Raw genomic sequence first — 20,657 nt, 5'->3', positions numbered from 1 at the left:
AAATTATGAATTTTTTGGTTTCAGAAATATTTTATAAAAGAAAGATTATTTAATGTTATTTGTAGCATTTACATGCTCTTGAGGACAGAGTCCATGCAAAGTACTTAATAAAATGTTTGGTGGATGAATGAGAAACAGACTAGAGTATATTGTGTAGAAGGATCTAATTCCAACTGAGATTTTTGGAGGGAGAGGACATATAAGTGAGATATTGGAGGTCTCATCGCAAGGCTTGGTGTTCTGGGAGCTTGGCTCTAACTTTCTAAACTTGGGGCTTAGGAAGGACGTTCTCGTGCCCAGACAGCCTTTGCTTTCTTGGAGCAGGACCAGGCAGGTGGAGGTGGGGTGGGTTTGGACAGCCTTGCATCTTTTTTGTGTTTTTCACACAACATTAGAGTGGGTGGGACCCTCAGAGATCATCTAGTCCAGTGCTTCTCAGTCTTCTTGGAGAAACGACACTATGTGCTTTTTAAAATGTACATTCCCAGGCTCTGCCTGCTGAATCTAAATTGCTGAAGTGGCGGCCCAAGAATCAATGTTATTTTACAAGTTACTCACTCAGGTGATTCTGTTCCCACAAAAGTTTGAGAACTACTAATGTAAAAAACAAAACAAAACAAAACAAAAAAACTCTCCATTTTAAAAATAGAGAATTCAAGGCATAGAGAGATTGAGATACATATCAAGTTAATGAAAGAACCATTTTTAAACACAGTTCTCTTGTCCCCTGGTTTATTGTTCTTGCTGTTCCCCGTGCTGTTTAATTTGTTAACCAAAACAATTGCACACCTATAGCTCTCGGTATAGAGTCCAAACCTCTCTCAAGGTCAGGCCTCTGCTTACCTGAGCAGCCTCATCTCCACTCACTGCTCTTACCCACTTTCGCTCAGCATTCCAGGCTCACCGAAGGAATCCCACTTTCCTGAATGGACAGGTAATGCAGATTTTAACCTTTGGCCTTTGCAAATGCCACTTCCTGCCCTGGATTGCCCTTCTTCCCCTCTCAACCTTACAAATTCCCCCTCCTCCTTCGGACAGTTCTTCTGGGAGCTTCCTCCCTCAACCACATGACATGTGCCCCATCTTTGCTGCCATTACACCCTGTGCATACATGCCTCCTGTAGCACTTTCTGTACTGAGGTGCTCAGGGATGGTGTGCTTGTGGGCAGGTGGATGGATGAAGTTTCAAGATGTGTGAAAAACTGAAGTGACGTTGTAAAAAGTACATACAGAAAATGTTGTAACTAGGTACTGTCATCCACGAGGAGCCTGTGGGAGTTCTGTTAGGGAGTCAGAACAGAAGGGCAAGTTTTAACGAAAGAAAGTATTACAAGAGGTGTTTTAAGACACTAAATAATTAACTGGTAAATGGGTACGCGTAATTGACATGACAGATATCCAGGGCAGAGCTGGCAGGGAGAGGGCTTCCTGGAAGCAGAGTCCTTGAATTGGGCTTTAAAGAACAGGTAGGATTTGGAGAGGAAGGCGGGCTGTCTAGGCTATGGAAGGATATGAAGGGCTTTGCCCTCCGCAATGATGGTCTCATGGTGGCCCAGCACAGGAAGTCTACTTCTTGTCCCATCCTCTGGCTGAAGACAAATACAATGGCAGAGCAGATGGCGAGCACCTTCAGAGGTTGAGGAAGCAGCCTGCGATGCCATCTCTCAGGTTATAGTGAGGATTTAATGTATTTATGGATACAAAGTACCTTGGGTGTGAAGAAGCTGAGAGCTCAGAGGCTTTTTCCTAGAGACTCTTGATAAGAATTTAGCTTAGTTCCTGAGCCTCAGTGCAGGTTAGCTGACCCTGGGTTATGTGAGGCTTGACCTTTTGGACATTGACAGAAACTATGCAGCCTGGAGGGTGGAGTCAGACAGGCCCAAGATCTGGTGCTAGTTCACCGCCGACTAGCAGTGTGACTTGGGCAGACCACTTAGCTTCTTTACCTCTATCTCTTCTTCAGTAGAGAGAATAGTACAATACTTGACCTGTCTGCACTAGGTTATCATGAGGTTAAGGGAATGATTGCATTGTAATGCTCACTGAGCCATTACATCTGCGCAAATGTAAGGGGTTATTCTTGTGTTTGTATTAATCATAGAGTTTCCCTGTCGTGGAGACATGCTCACATCTTTAAGGTCAGGGCACTGCTAGACACTCCATTTCTTTAGATTGCCTTGCAGGCCCTGTGCTGTGGGCTAGTAGAAAAGGGGATTCAAGTAGATAGGACCATGGGAGTGGTGGGTAGAGGCTGAGCTGGAGGGAATGGGACTTGTACCTAAGGCTGCTTTCCTCTGCACAGGGCAGCAGTCATAGAGGTTTTGTTATATGGAGACCACCCATTTTGCCTCATACACCTTTTTCAAAATATCCCCCAATAGATGTAGCAATGTGAGGACAGGAGCCATGTCAGATTCACAGGAGTGTCTAACCCAAGGGAGAAAGCAGCATTAGTAAATGTTTGTGGTAATGTTTTTAAAAAAACCTATTATCAGATTTGATTCTTATAATATTTAAATATTTACAATTCCCCAAATTATTGTTTATCATACCCATTTTACAGCGAGAAGAGCTTAGTAAGTGGTAGACCTAAGAGTCAGGACTGCATGACTCCTTTACCTTAAATCACTGTTTCTCATTATGGGAGGCAGTGATTTTGGGGGGACAGGATTTGGTTTTGAGGGGGTTTTTTGTTTTGTTTTTCTGCAGTTTCAGCAGTGCTCGGGAGTGGCCAGGGCTACATGGTGGGCTTCAGGGTCTGCTTTCTTCTCTCCTGACTCCTTGGTGTTGCTGTCCTGCAGAGTCTATACAGGACACATACTTGCCATGGCACCCAGGCATAGACTTTGCAACATCAAAAGTCAGAGGTGAAAGCAGAAAGATGACAAAATGGTGCTTTGTCACCTTCCTGTGCAAGAGGGTGCAGCTTCCATTGAAGATATAGGAATGGCTGGCTTGGAGGGGAAGCAAGAGCCTGAGCCCATCTCACCCAGTGCTGGAGACAGACTGGTAGATACCTTTGTTGGGAAGGGGACGGTTCACTGGCTGAGGACCAGATGTAAACATGGGGCCACAGAAGACTACCGTGGTGGCCAGCAGGTGAGCCAGTTTTGAATGAGTCACTTCAGCTTCTGTGGATTTGCATACTTTTTTTCAGTGAGAGAGGGTAAGTGTATGAGGGTACATGCTAGACTTCTCCCCACACCTTTCCACCTTTAGCCACTCTTTTTTAATAGAAAAGAGTATGAAATCTAATGAGCTAGGGACTTCAGCAAGATGATCTTGGACAGAGCTTCTAAAACCGGGTTATGAGGGGAAAGAGGTTTTTATTGATAAGAACACAAAATGGGCCAAGCTCAACCACCAGCTGATTTTGGCATCCTTCTGAACTTCAGTTTCCTGATCTGTAAAATGGGGAGTGTAAGCTTATACCTCACAGGACTATTCTGATATAAGTAAGTGAAAATATTTTACAGATATTAATGTACTACTCAGTTCCAAAGACTGTTCTGTGGAACACCAGTACTGCAGGACTTTAATAAGGGTTAGGTAGAAAGAGGCTGTCAAGCAACTGCTGAGTAACAACGAATTAAACAGATGGTTCTTAACTGCTTTTCTGAGGGGAAAAGTATATGCAGGATTCCCCACATTGACCTCTTTCACAGAGGGAATATGCTTTTGGAAGCACAAGACTAGGCAGTAAGGATAATAGCCAACATTTATTGAGAGGTACTGGATACCAGGCACTGTTACAAACCCCTTTACTCATAGTGTCTCATTTAATCCTTGCGATATCCCTAAGAGAGCACTGTTATCATCTCCATTTATAGATAAAGAAACTGAGCACAGCCCTGACTGGTATGGCCCAGTGGGTTCAGTGTCCTCGTGCAAACCAAAGGAAAGGCCTCCATTTTGATTCCTGGTGAGGGCACATGCCAGTTGGGAGCGTGTGAGAGGGAACCAACTGATGTTTTTCTCTCTCTCTTTCTCCCTTCCTTCCCCTCTCTCTAAAAATAAATAAAATCTTTTTTAAAAAAGAAAGAAGGAAACTTGGCACAGAGAGAATAGGTAAGGATTACAGAGTCAGTAAGTTCAGAACTGAGATCCAAACACAGGTGGTCACGCCCTAGAGCTCACTTATTTAACAGCCACACTCTACTGCCTCCACTAAATACGGTGACTGTTGGCTGACATTATTATTATTATCCCCAAATAAGATAATATCAGAAGTTTATTTATGAATTATGTGTTTATTTGCTAGTTCAACAAATAATTTGTCAGTCACTCATTTATGACCAGGCACCGTAGTGCCTGGGGATACAACTATGGAGAAGATAGTCACACTTTATGTCCTCATTGAGCTTTTTGCCTAGTGGGGAGCATGGCCAAGTAAACAGGTGATTGCAATAGCATGTAATGAATACTGTAATCAGGAGATGCCTAAGGTGCTGGGTAGCTCTTAGAAGTAACTACCTCAGACTTGGGAAGAATCTCTGGAGGAAGTGATTTCTAATCCGAGGCCTAAAAACAAATTGGAGTTAGTCAGCTTAAGGCATGGAAGAGGGGGAAATGTTCCAGGCAGTGGACTAGTATTTGCAAAAGTTCAGAAGCCCAAAAAAAAGCATTTAAAAGGAGATATAAGAGGTGAGACCTCAGATGTAACCAGGGGTCCTCCTATGATTTGGTAAGAGTTGATCTATGATGTTGGCACTCTGGTGACACTTGCCTCTGAACTGAGTAGCCCCAGCTGTGTTTCTTGCGTTCATCTGTGTTTTATGGTAAGCACCCTATGTATCTCTATAATTGCACTTGTGAAACAGATTATAATTTGTTCAGTGGTCTGATTCTTGCATTAGACTCTCTTATTCATTAGTGTATCTATCTCCGGCAGCTACTACCATGCACTGGTTCTCATTAAATGTTGTTTGTTGAATGAATCATTTTTTCTTTGTAAGGTAGATTACACCCTTACTGCTTTCTTGAACCAACTATCACTTTTCCTCAGGTTCATCATTATATCCAGCAGTTCATGTCCTATGTGGCAATTCAGTGGTGTCCTTAGGAGCTTTTGAGGTGCAGTATTCTGTGAATTCCTTTTTAGCTTTTTATTGTGCTCTGTGCTTTTCCCTCCTTGCCTGGCCAGCACTTGATTGTTATGTCTGCTTGATTATGAAGTCTCCTCCCAACCTTCTTGTTTTCTTCTAATCTGCAGTAGCTGGAAACAAGATCACTCACTATGATTTGAAAAGACTATTTGCAACTAAGGGTAATCTCTGAGTTGGGTCTTAAAGGGCTCTCTTATGGGAAAAATGCAGATAACATTGCATATGGAACTTGTATATTGGCTACGCAGAGGTCTTCCTTCTGTTCTCCCTGCTCCAGGAGAGGTCAGATAATATTCCAGGTGTGGGAAGGAGGAGGTTATCAATCTGGAGAGCCTCTGTCTGGCTCAGAATTGCTGATCATCCACTGATTTCATTGACCATGAGAGAGTGTGGTCTGTACTCAGCTACATACTCCACCAACTTTATTTTGGCCAAACATTGAAATGCTTTCCAGCTGAACTAGCTTATCTGGATGCTAGCGACAAGCCTCAGGCTGTTTCCTCTTAAGGCAAGTTCTGCAGAAAGTAGTTTGCACCTTCACCTGAGCAGGGGAAAAAAAAGAGAATAAGAGCCAATGCTGGGACCAGACATCTGGGCTCTGAGCTCCTTTCTCTGGGATCCAATTTGCTTATTTGCAAAATAAGGATAACAGCATGATATCGGAAAAAAAAAAGATTAAGAACTCAGATTAGAGCTGGGTTCTAATCCTTACTCACCACATACAGGGGTTAGCAAAAGTAGGTTTACAGTTGTAAGTATGCAAAACACAGAGTTTATTTGTGTATTATTTATTATTATATTATTTACTTGTATTTACAACTGTAAACCAACTTTTGCCCACCCCTGTAATAGCTGGGTGACCTCTGTGCCTCAGTTTCCTCTTTTATAAAATTAGAATGATAATCCCTACTATTATAAGGTAGTTATGAGAATTAAATAAATTAATTGTGTGAAGTGGGCAGGCCAGGCACGGAGTAGAAAAAGGTCAGTAAATGAGATCTGTTAGTATTAGGAGGAGGCATGACAGTCTTCTGGCTTTTTGAACTTTAATTAGGAAGTCTAGTTTTGCCAAAGGGGAAAATGTGTGGATGCCATTCCAAGACCATGTAACCTGGAAAAGAATGGTTTAGGAATTGCCTGGTGCTTTTGACTACCTAGGTGAGGTTACCTCTTGAGTGAAATACACCCCCGTACCCACTGGGGGGGTGGGGTGAGAGGAGCCTACCCCTTGCAGGCCCTGTGCTATGGGCTAGTAGAAAAGGGGATTCAAGTAGATAGGACCCGAATTCTACCTCCAATGAACTCAGTTCAGGAGGAAACATAGCAGTTACTCTGGAATTGAGGCAGAAAGAAACCCCATCACCTAAGCAGCACAGCTGTTACGTGAGATTTCAGTTTCCAAGGGAGGACCCCAGAGGAGGGGGAACTTTCAAATTTATTGTCCAGATTGGGACTATCTAGGACAACAGGCACAAACCAGTTTCATCCCGGATGTGTATGGTCACCCAACCCATAAGTTCCTATAAAAGTGATAAAACTGGTTTTAGGTTCTTTTAAATGAAATGGGAGAGGGAGAGTCACAAGTACTAGCCCTAGAGTGAGCCTGGGGGTTTTGGTTCTTTGACCATATGAAATGCTTTTTGTCTTTCCTTTAAAAACATGTTTACAGTGCCTTTTTTAAGGGTTTAAAAAATATTACAAAATTGCAACATAGTAAATTTTTGTAGGATATATATGCATATATATATAAAAGGATATACACCAAAATATTAAAGGCAGTTTCTCAAGTTGCTGAAATATTGACCCCTTCTTTGTATTTTTCTGTAGTTTCAAATTTTTAATGGCTTTCATAAATTAAAAAAAGTTCTTTACAAAGTAAATACTCACTAGATTATAAACATCTTCAGAGCAGAGGGACATATTATTGTTCTGCAAAGAACAGCCTCTGCCTCTCACCCCTCTGTTCCCCTTCATCTGGATGACTCTTCTTCACCCTTCAAAACTCTGCGTTTCTGAGATCTTCTCTTCATGCCCAAATTGAGCTAAGCTCCACTCTGACTTTCTCTATCATCCTGTTAAACTTCTAACATAGTATTTATCTCCAGTAATACTGTAAACATGTATTTGTTGTCTGTCTCCTTTGGATTAGGTCAGATGCCATGTCTGATTCACTTCTGTATCCCCATATGAATCCTAATACATAATAGATGTCAGTAAATGTTTGTGGAACTAACTGGGCTGTTTTATCTTGTCTTGCCCAGCAGAGATTGCCAGGCACATAGTGGATGTCGTTATATGTTTAGTAAATAGGTAGATGAGAGAGTGAGTTAATTAAAATGCCACGAGAAAGAAGGTGAGGTTGGTGGCTCAGGACATTTGTTGCTAATAGAGGGATTTGTGTTACTGTCCCCCCCAGTCCTGGTCACCCGAGAAGATGACTTCAACAACCGGCTGAACAACCGTGCCAGCTTCAAGGGCTGCACAGCCCTGCACTATGCTGTCCTTGCCGATGACTACCGCACCGTCAAGGAGCTGCTTGATGGAGGTGAGAGTGTGCGTGAATGGGGCAGGGGGTTATCAGGGAGAGAGATTTGACACCCTCTCCATTCTGGAAATGCCATACTCCCCCAGAGCCCTGTTACCCTCACAGAGCTGGAAATGCTTTGAGGGTGGCTGCACTTAATGACAGTGGTAATGTGCCCACGGAATTTGCCCTTGTATGTCTGTAATGTGTTCTTTGCCTACCTGTGTGTTATGTACCATGCCATTCTGCTTGTCTGCACATGCTCTGAGAGTTTGTTTATTGCACTCCCCAAAAGTGTCCTCTCTTCTCCACTTTGACCTGCAGAGCAGGGCTAGTGGAACAACGGAGAGGCCCTTAAAATCCCTATTAACCCAGATCTCAAAGACATCCTCCTTGATCCTGCTCCACCCCAGCCTAAAGTCATGCTTGTCACAATCTGAAATTGTTTTTGTGTTCAGTAGCCTTCTCCCTAACTTGAATCTGAACTCCCTGAAGTCAGGAAAATCATTCCCAGCACCTAGCATAGTACCCAGCACACAGTCAGCACTCAGTAACTATTTGCTGAATGATTGAATACCCTCCCTTTGGAGAGCATCAGTTTAAAGGGAGGGAAAATATGTACCATCCCCAGGTTCAGGCAGGTCTGGTCCTGTCCGAGTCTGGTTCAGTTATCCTCCACCCTGCCTGTTACCCCCCCAAGCAGTCACTTTGCCTCCTGCTGCCTTTTATCCCACTCCAGTCTCTCCTTGGGATAAGGAGGGATGCCTCTTTCTAGGTAGGATGTAGGTAGGATGTGTGGTACCCAAGCCCCTTTTTATGGCCTCTGTGCTACTTTTTGAGGAGCTAGAGACCCTCTTTTGGGGTTGGACACCCACCCAGGTCCTACTTGTCAGGAGTCATTGTTCGTGGAACCCTAGATCTGCAAGGGTCAGCAGAGGTCCTCAGAGGTCGTTGAGACTACCCGCTGCTTGGCACAAACCTCTCCAACAGCTGGCTGGCATTTATTTGGATATTGTCAGGGACTCCCTGGGAGTCCATTCCATTTTAGGTGTCCATTTAGTCCACTTCTTCTTTGACTGCTTGAAATAGCTTTTTTTAAATGAGCTGTGATTTTCTTTTCTGTAACTTTTGCCAACTGTCCTCTTCAGCCTAATCACTTTTTCAAAATACAGTCTTCAAAGACAGCTCTTTTCACCCGAGAGCCTTTGCCTCCTTGGCCCTCTCCCCCCAGATCATCTTCTAGCCCTTGCCATGTGATTGGGTTGGAGGAATTTCTTATTAACCCTCAAATCCAGCCACTCTTGCTTAAGTCCCAGTCCTCGCCCATATCCCCAGCCCACAAGGGACCTGCTCCAGAATGTGCCCGGAGCACGTACATTGTAGTAACAGTGCCTGGGATGATTGATGCTTTTGGAGCAAGACCTACTGCTCTCAGAAGCAGAGACTTAGGAAACGTCCCCAACCAGGATGCTTCTCACTTTGTCCTTTGGAAGGTTCTCCGGCAAGACATTTGTAGCTAAGAATTGGAGCATTCACCAAGGGGCTTCTCCCTGCCATGCCTTAAAATCAATCAATACCCCCAAGCCATTGTCCAGTGGTTTACATTCTCTGTTTCCTCTAAGCCCCCAAATAGACAGGGAATTCACTCTAAAAAGAGACCCTCTCTCCAGCCTTCCAGATCGAACACCTTTGAAATGAAGAGGCACAGGCCTTTTATGAAATGCCCTCCTCCCCACCCCAGGCCAAGGCTGGCCCTTTGAACCGTTTCAGGGGCATGGTTCCTGCCTGTTGACTTGGAACAGATGCCCGTAGCCCCCACTTTTACAGTTTGCCCACCTGCCTTTTTACCCAGCATCCATTTACATCCCCCGCCCTAGCCTCCCAGCCTCAAGGGCCAAAACCATTAACCCATTTATTTCTCCCTTCCTGATCTAAACAAGTGGCCGTCATTCAGGGCCTGCAGGCCAGCCAACTTCTGACCTCCCTCCCCCCTTGACCTCTGTTGGTCAGCCTGTGTGTGTGACCAGCCAACCGAGAGGCAGGATCCTACACCCTTGTCCCGGGGGCTGTTGCCAGTAACATTTCCAAAGTCTTCTGACCTCAGTTGACCTTACCCAGGGGTTTCAGAGAAGGCAGGAGGGTCTGCCTTCCTTATATCCAGCTTTCTTAGCCTTTATTTGCCACCGGCTTTGCTTCAGCAAAAGAGAGGAAAGTGCTCTCTATGAGATCAAGGGGCCAGCCTATGTTCACAAAGTCTACACAGAACCCTTGTCCTTGAAATTGCTTAGTCCACAGGGACTTAGGACCCACAGATCTTAAAGGGTTAGAACTTGAGGGGGCAGCTATTCTTGGCCCCATTCTGACTAGCAGTCCCTATATGAGAGCTGGGTGGAAGTCCAGGCAGCATTATCAGTATGATAATGTGGGAAGTTCTCTGACCCCTTAGGAGGCAGTATAGAGTATTAGAAAGGACATCTTCAGAGTCAGGCCAACCTGCGTTTGAATCCCAGCTCCCCTACCCTACTACAGTATTGCCTTTGCCTTGGACATATTACCTTAACTTTCTAAGACTCAGTTTTCTTATCTGTAAATAAAACCTGAGAAGTATGATAGTGATAGCATGAGGGTTAGTGATGACATCTGTAAAAGCCCCTGTTCCATGCTCCATGACTGTATAAAGAAATCAGACTCTCACCGGACAGCTATGATCCTGTTTCTTCTTCATGAAACCTGTAATCTTAACTAAAGGCTTCTTAACTCTGTTTCTGCCCACAACACCTCCCTGCCCCCCTGGCCACTTCCACCTAAAACACCATGATGTTCTCTCTGTTGTCATCTAGATCCTCTGACTCTTCAAGGCCTCCCTTTATGAGGAAGCCTCATCTAGTGGTCTGGTCCGCTCTGAGAGCACTGTCTCTGAACTCTTACAGTGTTGGGCTGGGTGCTTAGCTCATCTTCAGGAGGCTCCTGATAAAATGAAAAGAACACCAGCTTGGGTTTAAATCTCAGCTCTATAATGTGATTCTGGGTAAGCCCGTTGCTGTCTCTGAGACCATGGACCTCAGGGCATCCTAGGTTGGATCAAGCAAACTGTCTCTGACCCGGCGAGACTCGGAGACCGGTGGAGGAGACAGATGCGGAAACAGGCAGTGACCGCTGGACGAGTGCTCTGGCAGGGGGCTGGACAAGGGGCTCTCAGGCATGGGAGAGGAAATACCTGCTTCTGCCTGGTGGACAGAGCGGGGGAGTCAGTTACAGAAAACTTCCCAGAGGAGAGGATGCTTAGTTTTATCAGGAAGTGTAATGGGAGTTTGCCAGACAATTTTTATGGAAAGGTTCTGAATTCACTAATGCCAATTTTCTACCTCTGACCTCCACAGAAAAGTAAGTGCTCAGGGCCCTGTGGTTTTCATCTCTGAAAACCTGTGTTGCTGGCTTGGAGCAGGAATGTCCTTCTTTAGCACTTGAACTGCCAAGTCCAAGAAAATGTTGGAGGGATGGAGAGAGGAAGAGGCAGGATGGCTGGGAAGGTGGGGAGCCTCCTTTAAGCCCCTGGAACTGACTTTTCCTAATAGTTCCAGGGCTGTTAAGGTGGATAGGATTCACTGCCAGATCCATTTCCTAAAACCTATCTCTAATCATGACAGCCTTTCTGACCAGGGTTCCCCCAAAGAATTGAGTCCAAAGCTATAAGGCATCCACTGAATGCAAGGAATTAGCTTTTCTCCCAGGTGTCTGAGATGGTACTGCGTTACTCAAATAATTTCCCATATGTGGTTCAAAGGAGAAATCTCAGTTGAGAAAGGCTGCAAGGAAAGAGCAAGAACTGTGGAGTCAGGATCTGAATACCAGCTTTGCCACTTCATAGCTGTGTGGTCCCGGGCAAGCAAGGACCACTCTGAGGTTGTCTGTCTTCACCTGGAAATGGAGTGTGATACCACCAACCTTCTAAAGTTCTGTCAGGATTAGGACACATATAGGTTCTACAGAGTAGGCACTTTATATATAACATCTGTTATCAACTTCAAAAACACTCAGTGCTCACTTGTTTAAAAACAAATAAATAAAAAAGAATCCTACTCATTCTAACTCTTTAACCCGCTTTTAGAGTTGTCCTGGTCTGGTCCTCCACGAAACTGTTTCCCCTAGTGCTACCCTAACTCCTGCCACGCTGCCATGTCAGTTCACTGTTCCCACCTCAGTGCCTTTACTCTCTCATTTCCCTTGGAGGCTTTGTTTCTAAGCCTGGTGGAATTCTTTCCGCCAGTCAGTCTGAGAGCACTGTCTCTGAACTCTTTCATTCTAATGCCAGTTTCCTTCTAAAGTTTTCCCAGTTCCCTGGAATTTGCGTCTAGTCCCCCCTACTAGACTGAGGTAAATTGCAGTCCAGGACTGTCTTTTTTGTCCCTGCCTCCTTTGCCACAATGCCCTGCACATAGTTTAGTTCATGTTTGGAGACCCTGATAAATCTCTGTAGCCACTGGAGATTTGGGTATCAGGGCAGATGTGGTATCGTTGCTTCTTGGCCCACTTGCTCTTAGTGTCAGTGTATCCTGTTTTTTAAGAGCTTCACCTTTTTGCTGATATCTTCCTTCTCATTATAGTCTTAGTGACACTCTTTTCAGCCACCAGTGCTCATCACCTCAGAAACACTTGAGATTTATGAAACCTAATAGCACTTTCCCCAGGGCTTCCCTTATCCTCTTTCCTGCCTACTTTTCATGGCTCTTCCTTGCCCCCCTTCCTTGCACGTGGCTGAGTTGTCAGTGTTAACTAGCCACCATCAAATGAGTCCTTAAATTCCCCACCATCCCTGCCTGAGGCAAATAGCCTTTCCAGTGCTGACATCCTCCTTTAAGAGCCTGTTAGTTTGCTGTCAGGGCTTGAAACTTAGGGTTCCGTTTCTTGTTCCACTTCACCGTCTGTCCATCTGGCTGTACTACCAGATGTTGGAGGAATCAGCTTTGCCTCCAGCTGTCCTCTGTGGAAACTTCATCCTCTGAGTACTGGCAGCAGCGCGGAGAAGAGGAATGAGGACTGGGCCCAAAATCTGAAGTTCTGACTCTGCCACCAACAAATCTTTTTCCTTTAGGAAAATTCTTTCTCTTCATCAGTAGAATAGAGAAGTTAAAGTAGCTGATCCCAAGAACCCCTTCCAGTTCCAGCATTCAATGTAGTCCCTGAGCACATTTATTTCACTCATTTTTCAAACACTTACTGAGCACCTTTCCTGTTATAGGCCTCACCCTAGGCACCAGGGAAACAAAGATGATCCAGGCATGGTCTTTGCCCTTAAGGAACTCATAGTTCAGTGTGAAATCAAACATTTTAACAAAGAATTGCTATCTGATGAGTTAAAGGAGATATGTAGAAGGTGCTGAGGGATCACAAAGAAATCCCTTTTAAATCTCTGAGGAGCGCAGGGAAAGCACGATGGAAGGAATGATGCTTACACTAGGTCTTAAAGGATGAATGCGAGTTTACCAGAACGTAAAGGAGAAAAGCCAGGGGAATAGCAAGTTCAGAAGCATGGAGTATGAAGCAGTACACTTGATTCGGTACATTACAGGCAGTTCAGAAGAGCTGATTTATAAGGTTTAGATAGAAGGGTCAGAAAGCAAGAACGGAAAGCAGGAGCCAATAATGAAGGTCTGTAACATAAGCTCTGCTAAGGAAATTGGACGTTATCCTCCAGTGGGAACCATTAAGATTTAGGGGAGAGAAAGCTTATAAGTTTCAAAATTGTTTATCAGTAATTGAATAGATAATAAATTATGGAATGTTCACACAATGGAATAATAGAGTGAATGAGCGAACAAATGAACTCTTGCTCTATACAATATGATGAATCTCACAAACCTGATATTCTGGACACAAGCCAGACATGGAAGTATGACTGCACTTATATGTAAAGTTCAAAATAGACAAAGCTAAACTAACGAGTGGTGTAAGAAGTCACAGTAGTGGTTACCCTCAAGGGGGCAGGTAATAAGTGATTTGGAGGGGTTTCTGGGATGCTGTAATATTCTGTTTCTTTATCTAGGTGCTGGATATGCAGGCATGTCCACCTTGTGAAAATTCATTGAGCTGTCCCCTTATGTATACTTTGTACTTTTCTGTATATCTGTTATATGTGAAAGAAAATAGAAAAAATGGATTTGAAGGGGTGTGATTGGAGAAAGGGGAAATATTTCGTTTAAAGCTATTATAATTGTCTAGGTGAGGCCTAAAACAAGACAGTGGGAACGGAGAGAAGAATGGTCTCAGAAAGATTTAAGCATAGTCACTAGGGTCAGATGGTGAGAGAGGAGTGCTAGTCAAGGTGAGGTCCAGCATCTGGATTGGGTGGCTGAGTAAATGGTATGTACCTGTACCAAGGCAGGGGATATTAAAAGGAGGTAATGGGTGGAATGGAGGTACAGGAGAATGACCAGTTCTGTTTTGAACATTCTTTCTTTCCCCCCTTCTCTTCATCTTTTAGATACCATGGTCCAGCATTCTAATTACTCCCTTGCTTCTCCCTCCTTTGTACTCACCTGATGAAATGCTAATGCTAGTTAAACTCAATTTCTATTTTACTTCATGTCTGTATCTGAAAAGCTGAATATTGTGGTAGGAAGAAAATCACACAACCATACTAACTGGACTCACGTTGCATTTATGCCCATGAACCTCAGCAATGCCAACCATAGCGCTATACTTTGTGAGTAAAATCACTACCTTATTTTGGACCAAGACAGTTTTGTTAACACCTGTCTTCTCTCTCTTCAAATTTCCAGCATTCTCCTTCCCCAAGTCCCAAGCTAATAATATCACCTCATACCTCATAGGGAAAATAGACTGCAGTCAGAAAGGAACTCCCTCATTTTCCCACCATCGCATCCACCAGCCTACCTGTAGTTTTCTCCTGTATTCTGGCTTCTTTCCTCCATAGTAGAAAAAACTTCCTAAGATCAATCCTGCATTTGGGCTTGAGCTCCTATTTCCTGTCACTTCTCAAGAACTTCGCTCCTCCTAATTAGCCCCCATTTCTCTTCATTATTCTCCCATCTTTGCTGGCTCATTCCTATCAGCATAAAATCATGCTTCGTTATCACCCGTCTTAAACAATAAAGCAAACTAAAAACTTCCTTTGAACCCATATCTACTTCCAGCTGCTACCTCATTTCTGCATCCCTTTATAGTAGAAGTCCTCAAAAAGAGTGATTGTTACCTACTTAATCCATTTCCCCAGCTCCTGTTCTTTCCTCAGTCTCATTATAAGCATGACCAACATACACTTCTGGTTCTTCCCCAAAATTGGCATCTCCCAAGTCTTCTCCATATCAGTGAATGATACTATCATCTCCTCAGTTTTTCAACCCACAAATCTGAGTCATCCTTGAATTTTCTTTTTCCCTTGCACTCCTAGTGAAGCCACTCAGTAGGTCTTCTCCATTGTACCTCTAAAGTGCATGTTGGCCCTGGCTGGTGTGGCTCCCTGGACTGAGTGCCGGCCATGAACCGAAGGTCGCCAGTTTGATTCCCAGTCAGGGCGCGTGCCTGGGTTGTGAGCCAGATCTCCGATCAGGGGCATGCAAGAGGCAACCAGTCAATGCTTCTCTCATATATTGATGTTTCTCTCCCTCTCTTTCTCCCTCCCTACCCCTCTCTTTGAAAATAAATAAATAAAATCTTTTACATAAATGAAGTGCATGTGGAACCCATGTCCTTCATGGCATTTCCATTGCCCCAACTCATATCCACTTCAGGGTGACAATCCAGTTCTCCTGGATGATTACCACCGCCTCCTGATTAGTCTCATCATTCCCACACTTGTTTCTGTAAATCCATCCTCCAAATAACAACCAGAGGGATCTTTTTAAAACATTAATCTTGTCAGTCTCCTACCTTAAACCTTCCACTGTCTTCCCACTGGAACTAAAATGAAATCCAAACTCCTTACCGGAGCCTACCAGCCACTCTCTAACCTAGATCCTGTCTGTCTCTGCTACATCACCTCTAGCCACTCTCCTCCTTGTCCTCTATTCTCCAGTAACACTGGCCTCCTCTTGACCCTCAGACACACTGAGCGCCTGCCCATCCTAGGGTCTTTATTCCTACCTCTCCCATTGATAGGAACACACTCCCCATTGGGAATTTGGGTCTAAACTCAAGTGTCCCCTTCAGAAAGGACTTCCCTGACCACACTAGTAAAAGCAGCTCCCCCAGTCAATTTATATCATATTACCCTATTTATCTTCTTCATGGTACCGATTAGTCCCTAAAAGGATCGTGTTTATTTGTTTACATGTTTGTTGTCTTTCTCTTCCCTACCAGGATGTAACTCTGGTCATCACAGAGACCTTATGTCTTTATTTTACTGCTGTATTTACTGCTCCTAGAACAAAATTCACAGCTGGCATATGGTAGATGATTAATAAATAGTTGTTAACCAATCCAGCAACCTGTTGAACACTCATGTAGAGAGATGTGTAGCAGACAGTTGGAGAAATGGATCTGAAGCTCAGGAGAGAAGGGGCTCTAAGTTGGACGTGAAAAAATTTGAGTTATCGGTCTCTTGGGGGTGGTGGAAGCTGGCTGAGTCTGTGAGTTGTTCATAGAAAGGTATAAAGTTCAAGGAGCCCAAGCACACAGTGAGAGAACGTACATTTCAGATGTGAGAATGAGTAGAGGAGCCAGCACAAGATATTCAAGGAAACAAAGGGAAAAGGGGAACCAGCAGAGAGTGAGGGATGGACTGCTTTAAGGCATCGCTTCTCAAAAAGTCGGTGAAAAGACCTGTATCTTTTTGCGGCTGTTGTTTGAATTTGCAATCTGTCATGAGCCAATAGTTTTATAAAATCCAGTACAAATTAATTATTAGAAAAATTATATTTTAAAAAGGCATACAAAATTCAGGCCCAAATATATCATTAGGTTCAACAGATATAAAATTACTCTAAATGCCTGTAAAAGTTTCCAGACACTTACTCTCACATACTGTTCTTAGCTATTTGAGAACTGGTAACAAAGCTCATGGACCACACTTTAAGCATCACTGCTGTAATGGTTCTTCTGGGCAGGAAGGGAAGACAAATGAGCAGGATATATCCTCTGTCCTCGAGTAGCTTAAAGCCCAGTGGGTAGACAGTTTGGGCACATAGTCATACTACATGGCAGAGAGGTCAAAGCACTGCTGTAAGGATGCAGGTATTGGAGACTGTGATTTGGAATGATGGGAAGTGACTGCTAATGGGTACAAGGTTGCTTTTGGGGATGATGAAAATATTGCAAAATTAGATTATGGTGATGATGGTTGTACAACTCTGAAAATATACTAAAAACCGTTAAATTGTATACTTTAAATGGATGAGCTTTATGGTGTGTAAATTATATCTTGGTAAAATGGAAAAAGGAAAAAAATCTTCCCTGCCTCTCAAAACCAGAAAAGGTTGGCTTGGAAGAGTGACTAGCTGCAGGCTAGAAAGCCAGGAGGGCTTGACTGGCCCCATAAAGTGGCAAGTAAGAGGAGTCCTTCTCTTGTATGTATAAGTTTCCATTTAAAGAACATTATTTAAAACTTACCTGTAAACCTTTCTTACCCATACTGGTCTTTTTATTGATTTCCTGTTACTCCTTTAGCAAGTATTTATTGTACTTCCCATCCGTGTGTAGCTTAAAGTCTGTCAGAGTATAGACATTAGGCAAATAATTAAAAAATTATTAGCTAATTACCACTTAGACAAGTATTGTCAAGGAAGAGTATGGTCTGCCCTGAGCAAATGGCATGGATGTTGAGACCTGTAGGTGTTAGCCTGTCACTTGAGAAAATCCTGTGAAGTAGGATGGCCTGTAGTCATCCAAAGGGACCCAGTAGTCCAGCTGGGGACATTGTGGGGAATGGAGAGGTTCTGTGGTGTTTAATTGCAGTCCATGTGCTAGGTCAGGGCTAAAAGAGGCCCTCAGTGACCCTGTGTTTTATCCTTTGCCCTTGGCCTAAGTTAACTCCTTACCAGTGCAAAATGAAGAACTGCCCTTGCTAACCTCCACAGAAAGGCGTTTCTGTATCCCAGATCCTGTGGATGTAGAGAAGTCGCTGCTCGGTTGAGTTAGAGACAAGTGCCCGGTCACCAGAGCCCAGGCTCTCCAGAGCCACCTGCCATCCAGGCACCCGCATTTCATCAACGCTTTAATCGGCTCCAAGCAGTCCTCAGATGAGCCTGGCTGGTATCCGGCATGACCTCATCACCGCCAAACAGTGGCAGCTGGAGGCCAGGCTCCCCTGGGTGAGGGAGAGGTCAGCATCAGCTGGGCCAGGTCTGTTCTGTGTAATATGCTCTCCTTCACCTGCACTGGGCCTGGAAACAGAGCTGAGAAGGATTCAGATTTCCCAAGGCAGGGCCAACTGCCCTTTGCCAGCCCACTCATGCCCTGCCAGAGCATGTGCTCTTGGGTAGAATGCACACAGAGAGGGCAGCACTGTAGCTTTAAGAAGGGCAACATCAGTCTGAAGGTCAGGGCTTGCAAGTAGCGGCAAAGGACCATCCCAGGGTCAGATGGGCTAGAACCCTTCTTAAAAAGGATTTGCTTCTATCATAGAGGTGCTCTTGTAGGTTTATGCCACAGACTTCTTCCTAAACATTGTTTGAGAAATGAATTCTTTTAAATGTAGTGGAAGAAGGGGACTTGTCACTTCAGGAATCCTTCAGAGACTCCCTTAAAGTAATGAACCCTATGTGCAGGGAAGTGCTGGTCAGGCAACCTCATACCAACTCAACTTTGCTGTTGGACCTGGAGCAAGTCCCTTGCTCCTCGCTGAACCTCATTTCCCCATCTGTAAAATTAGATAGTTGGACTGCAATCTCAAAGCTCCCCTCCGTTTCATGCTTTGTGATTCGGACCGAATAATTGCCCTCTGATTTATCTAACTGCAAATTAAGTATTCATATTTATTCAGCAACTGTTAATTATTTTCCTGTAGCTGACTGACCACCATCATCCCCTCTTCTACATTCCTCCAGTATATGCTCTTAAAGTGTACTATATAACTTCTTTATCACACTTACCACAACATGTAGTTATTGGCTATTTGATTAATAGATCTCTTCTTCACCACACAATGTGTTCCCTGAAAGTAGGGTCTGGATTTGCAGTACTTATATTTCCAGCACCTTGCACTCTCCTTAGCACATGGTAGGTACTCAGTAAATATTTATTGAGTGAGTTAATTTATAAATGGGCAGTAGGCATTTCAGGAAATGAAAAAGATATAGGCCCTTCAGACTGCACCCTGTGGTGTGCTAGTTTTGGTGAAAAGGCCCATACACAAAGCACACTGAGAACAGCACTGGATGGTAGGTAACAGAACCCTAAATTAAATGTAAGCAAAGGCCAGAATAAATGTAATGAATGAGGAGGAGAAAGATCAGTGTTGATGTAGAAGGCTTCATGGAGGAGGAGGGACTAGAGACAGAGCCCGAAGGAGAGGGAGAATTCAGACAGGCAGAGGGAAGGAGGAAAGCTTTTTAGGTGATGCAGCAACAGAAAGGAACCTTGCACATTAGAGACCTGTTCGGAACTGGCCATCTGCTGGATTGTGGGTGGGGAGACTTGAATGTGGAGGGCCTTGGGGATGACCCAGAGGACTTGTACTTAACTTTGAAGCCAATAGCTCCTGAAGTAACTGTTGTTTGTTTAGTGACTTTAGTGATTTTTATTTTTAAAAATGTACAAAATAAAATAATTTTTCAAACAGTGTGGAGGATATATTGTGGAAAGGGAGTCTCCCACATTCCTGGTCCTCCTCCTCAGAGGCAACAACTGTAACGTTTTTTTAAATTTCTATTTATTGATTTGAGAGAGAGAAACATTGATTTGTTGTACCACCTATCCATGCACCCATTGGTTGACTTCTGTATGTGCCCTGATTGGGGATCGAACTCGCAACCTTGGCATATCAGGACGATGCACTAACCAGCTGAGCTACCGGGCCAGGGCAACCACTGTGACTTTCTTATGTATCCTCCCTATTGCTGCTGTAAACAGATGATCACAAACTTAGTGGCTTAAAACAACCCTAACTTAATATCTCACAGTTCCGGAGATAGGTCTGAAATAGGTCTCACTGGACTAAAATCAAGGTATCTGCAAAGATGCACTCCTTTCTGAAGACTCAAAGAAAATCTGCTTCCCTGCCTTTTCCAGCTTCTAGAGGCTGCCCGCATTCCTTGTATCATAGTCCTCTTCTACCTTCAAGCCAGCAGTAGTCAGTAGAGGCACATTTCATCACTCTGACATAGACTGTCCTTTCTCCCTCTTTCACTTATAAGGACCCTTGTGATTATATTGGCCCTCCTGGATAAGGTAATTTCCCATCTCGTAGTCAGCTGATGAGCAACCTTAGTACCCCTTTGCTGAGTCATTTAACATATTCACAGGATTCAGGGCTTAGAAGCTGGACATCATTGAGGGGCCATTATTATGCTTACTACACTCTCAGAGATATTTTATAAATGTTTAACTTTCGTTTCTGTTTTGAGTAGTTAATACTTGCACACAGTACAAAATTCAGTGGGTTTTCAGTGAAAAGTCTTACTCCCACCTGTTATCTCTGACCCAAGTACTGTCGAGTTTTTCCACTGTATCATCATTACTTTTTCTCTTAAAATTAATAGTTTGTGGGGAGACACTTTTAAGGTCATGCAAATATTCTGCTCTTCATCAAAATTTTCCCCTGGATTCAGCATCCATTGATGGTCCTTTCCTGAATCAATCTTTATATTATGGTTGAAAAATGAGTAGTTTCTAGCCTTCCCAACCCCAGCACCCCACTTCACAACGATCAGTTAGCACCGGGCATCCTGTAGGAAGCAAGAATCCTTCTCTATGTATTTATTTATTTATTATCAAAATGTGCTCATGAATACCCTTGTTTTAATGTTCTGTAACTCATTACTGTCCTTTGTGATGTTGGTGCTAAATTGTCTCATACTTGGCCAGTGTAACATACCCCCCCCCCTTTTTTTTTAGCATTTTCATGTTTTCTG

At 43.8% G+C, this 20,657-nt stretch overlaps 1 protein-coding gene across 3 annotated transcripts in view; it reads left to right on the top strand.

Moving 5' to 3' along the window:
* The window catches only part of CLPB (ClpB family mitochondrial disaggregase), a 142,600-nt gene that overhangs the window by 65,135 nt on the left and 56,808 nt on the right, over positions 1–20,657 (top strand). For all 3 annotated transcript variants that reach the window (XM_054576225.1, XM_054576224.1, XM_054576226.1), the window contains one exon: positions 7,522–7,650. In XM_054576225.1, the coding sequence (XP_054432200.1) occupies positions 7,522–7,650 (129 nt within the window). The remainder of the gene's footprint in view (positions 1–7,521; positions 7,651–20,657) is intronic.

Source organism: Pteronotus mesoamericanus, unplaced genomic scaffold (assembly GCF_021234165.1).
Source record: "Pteronotus mesoamericanus isolate MK-2021 breed Mesoamerican mustached bat unplaced genomic scaffold, CSHL_Meso_final contig_33, whole genome shotgun sequence".
Lineage (NCBI taxonomy): Eukaryota > Metazoa > Chordata > Mammalia > Chiroptera > Mormoopidae > Pteronotus > Pteronotus mesoamericanus.
Note: the sequence above shows the minus strand (reverse complement) of the source record. Positions and strands in the feature narration are given on the sequence as shown.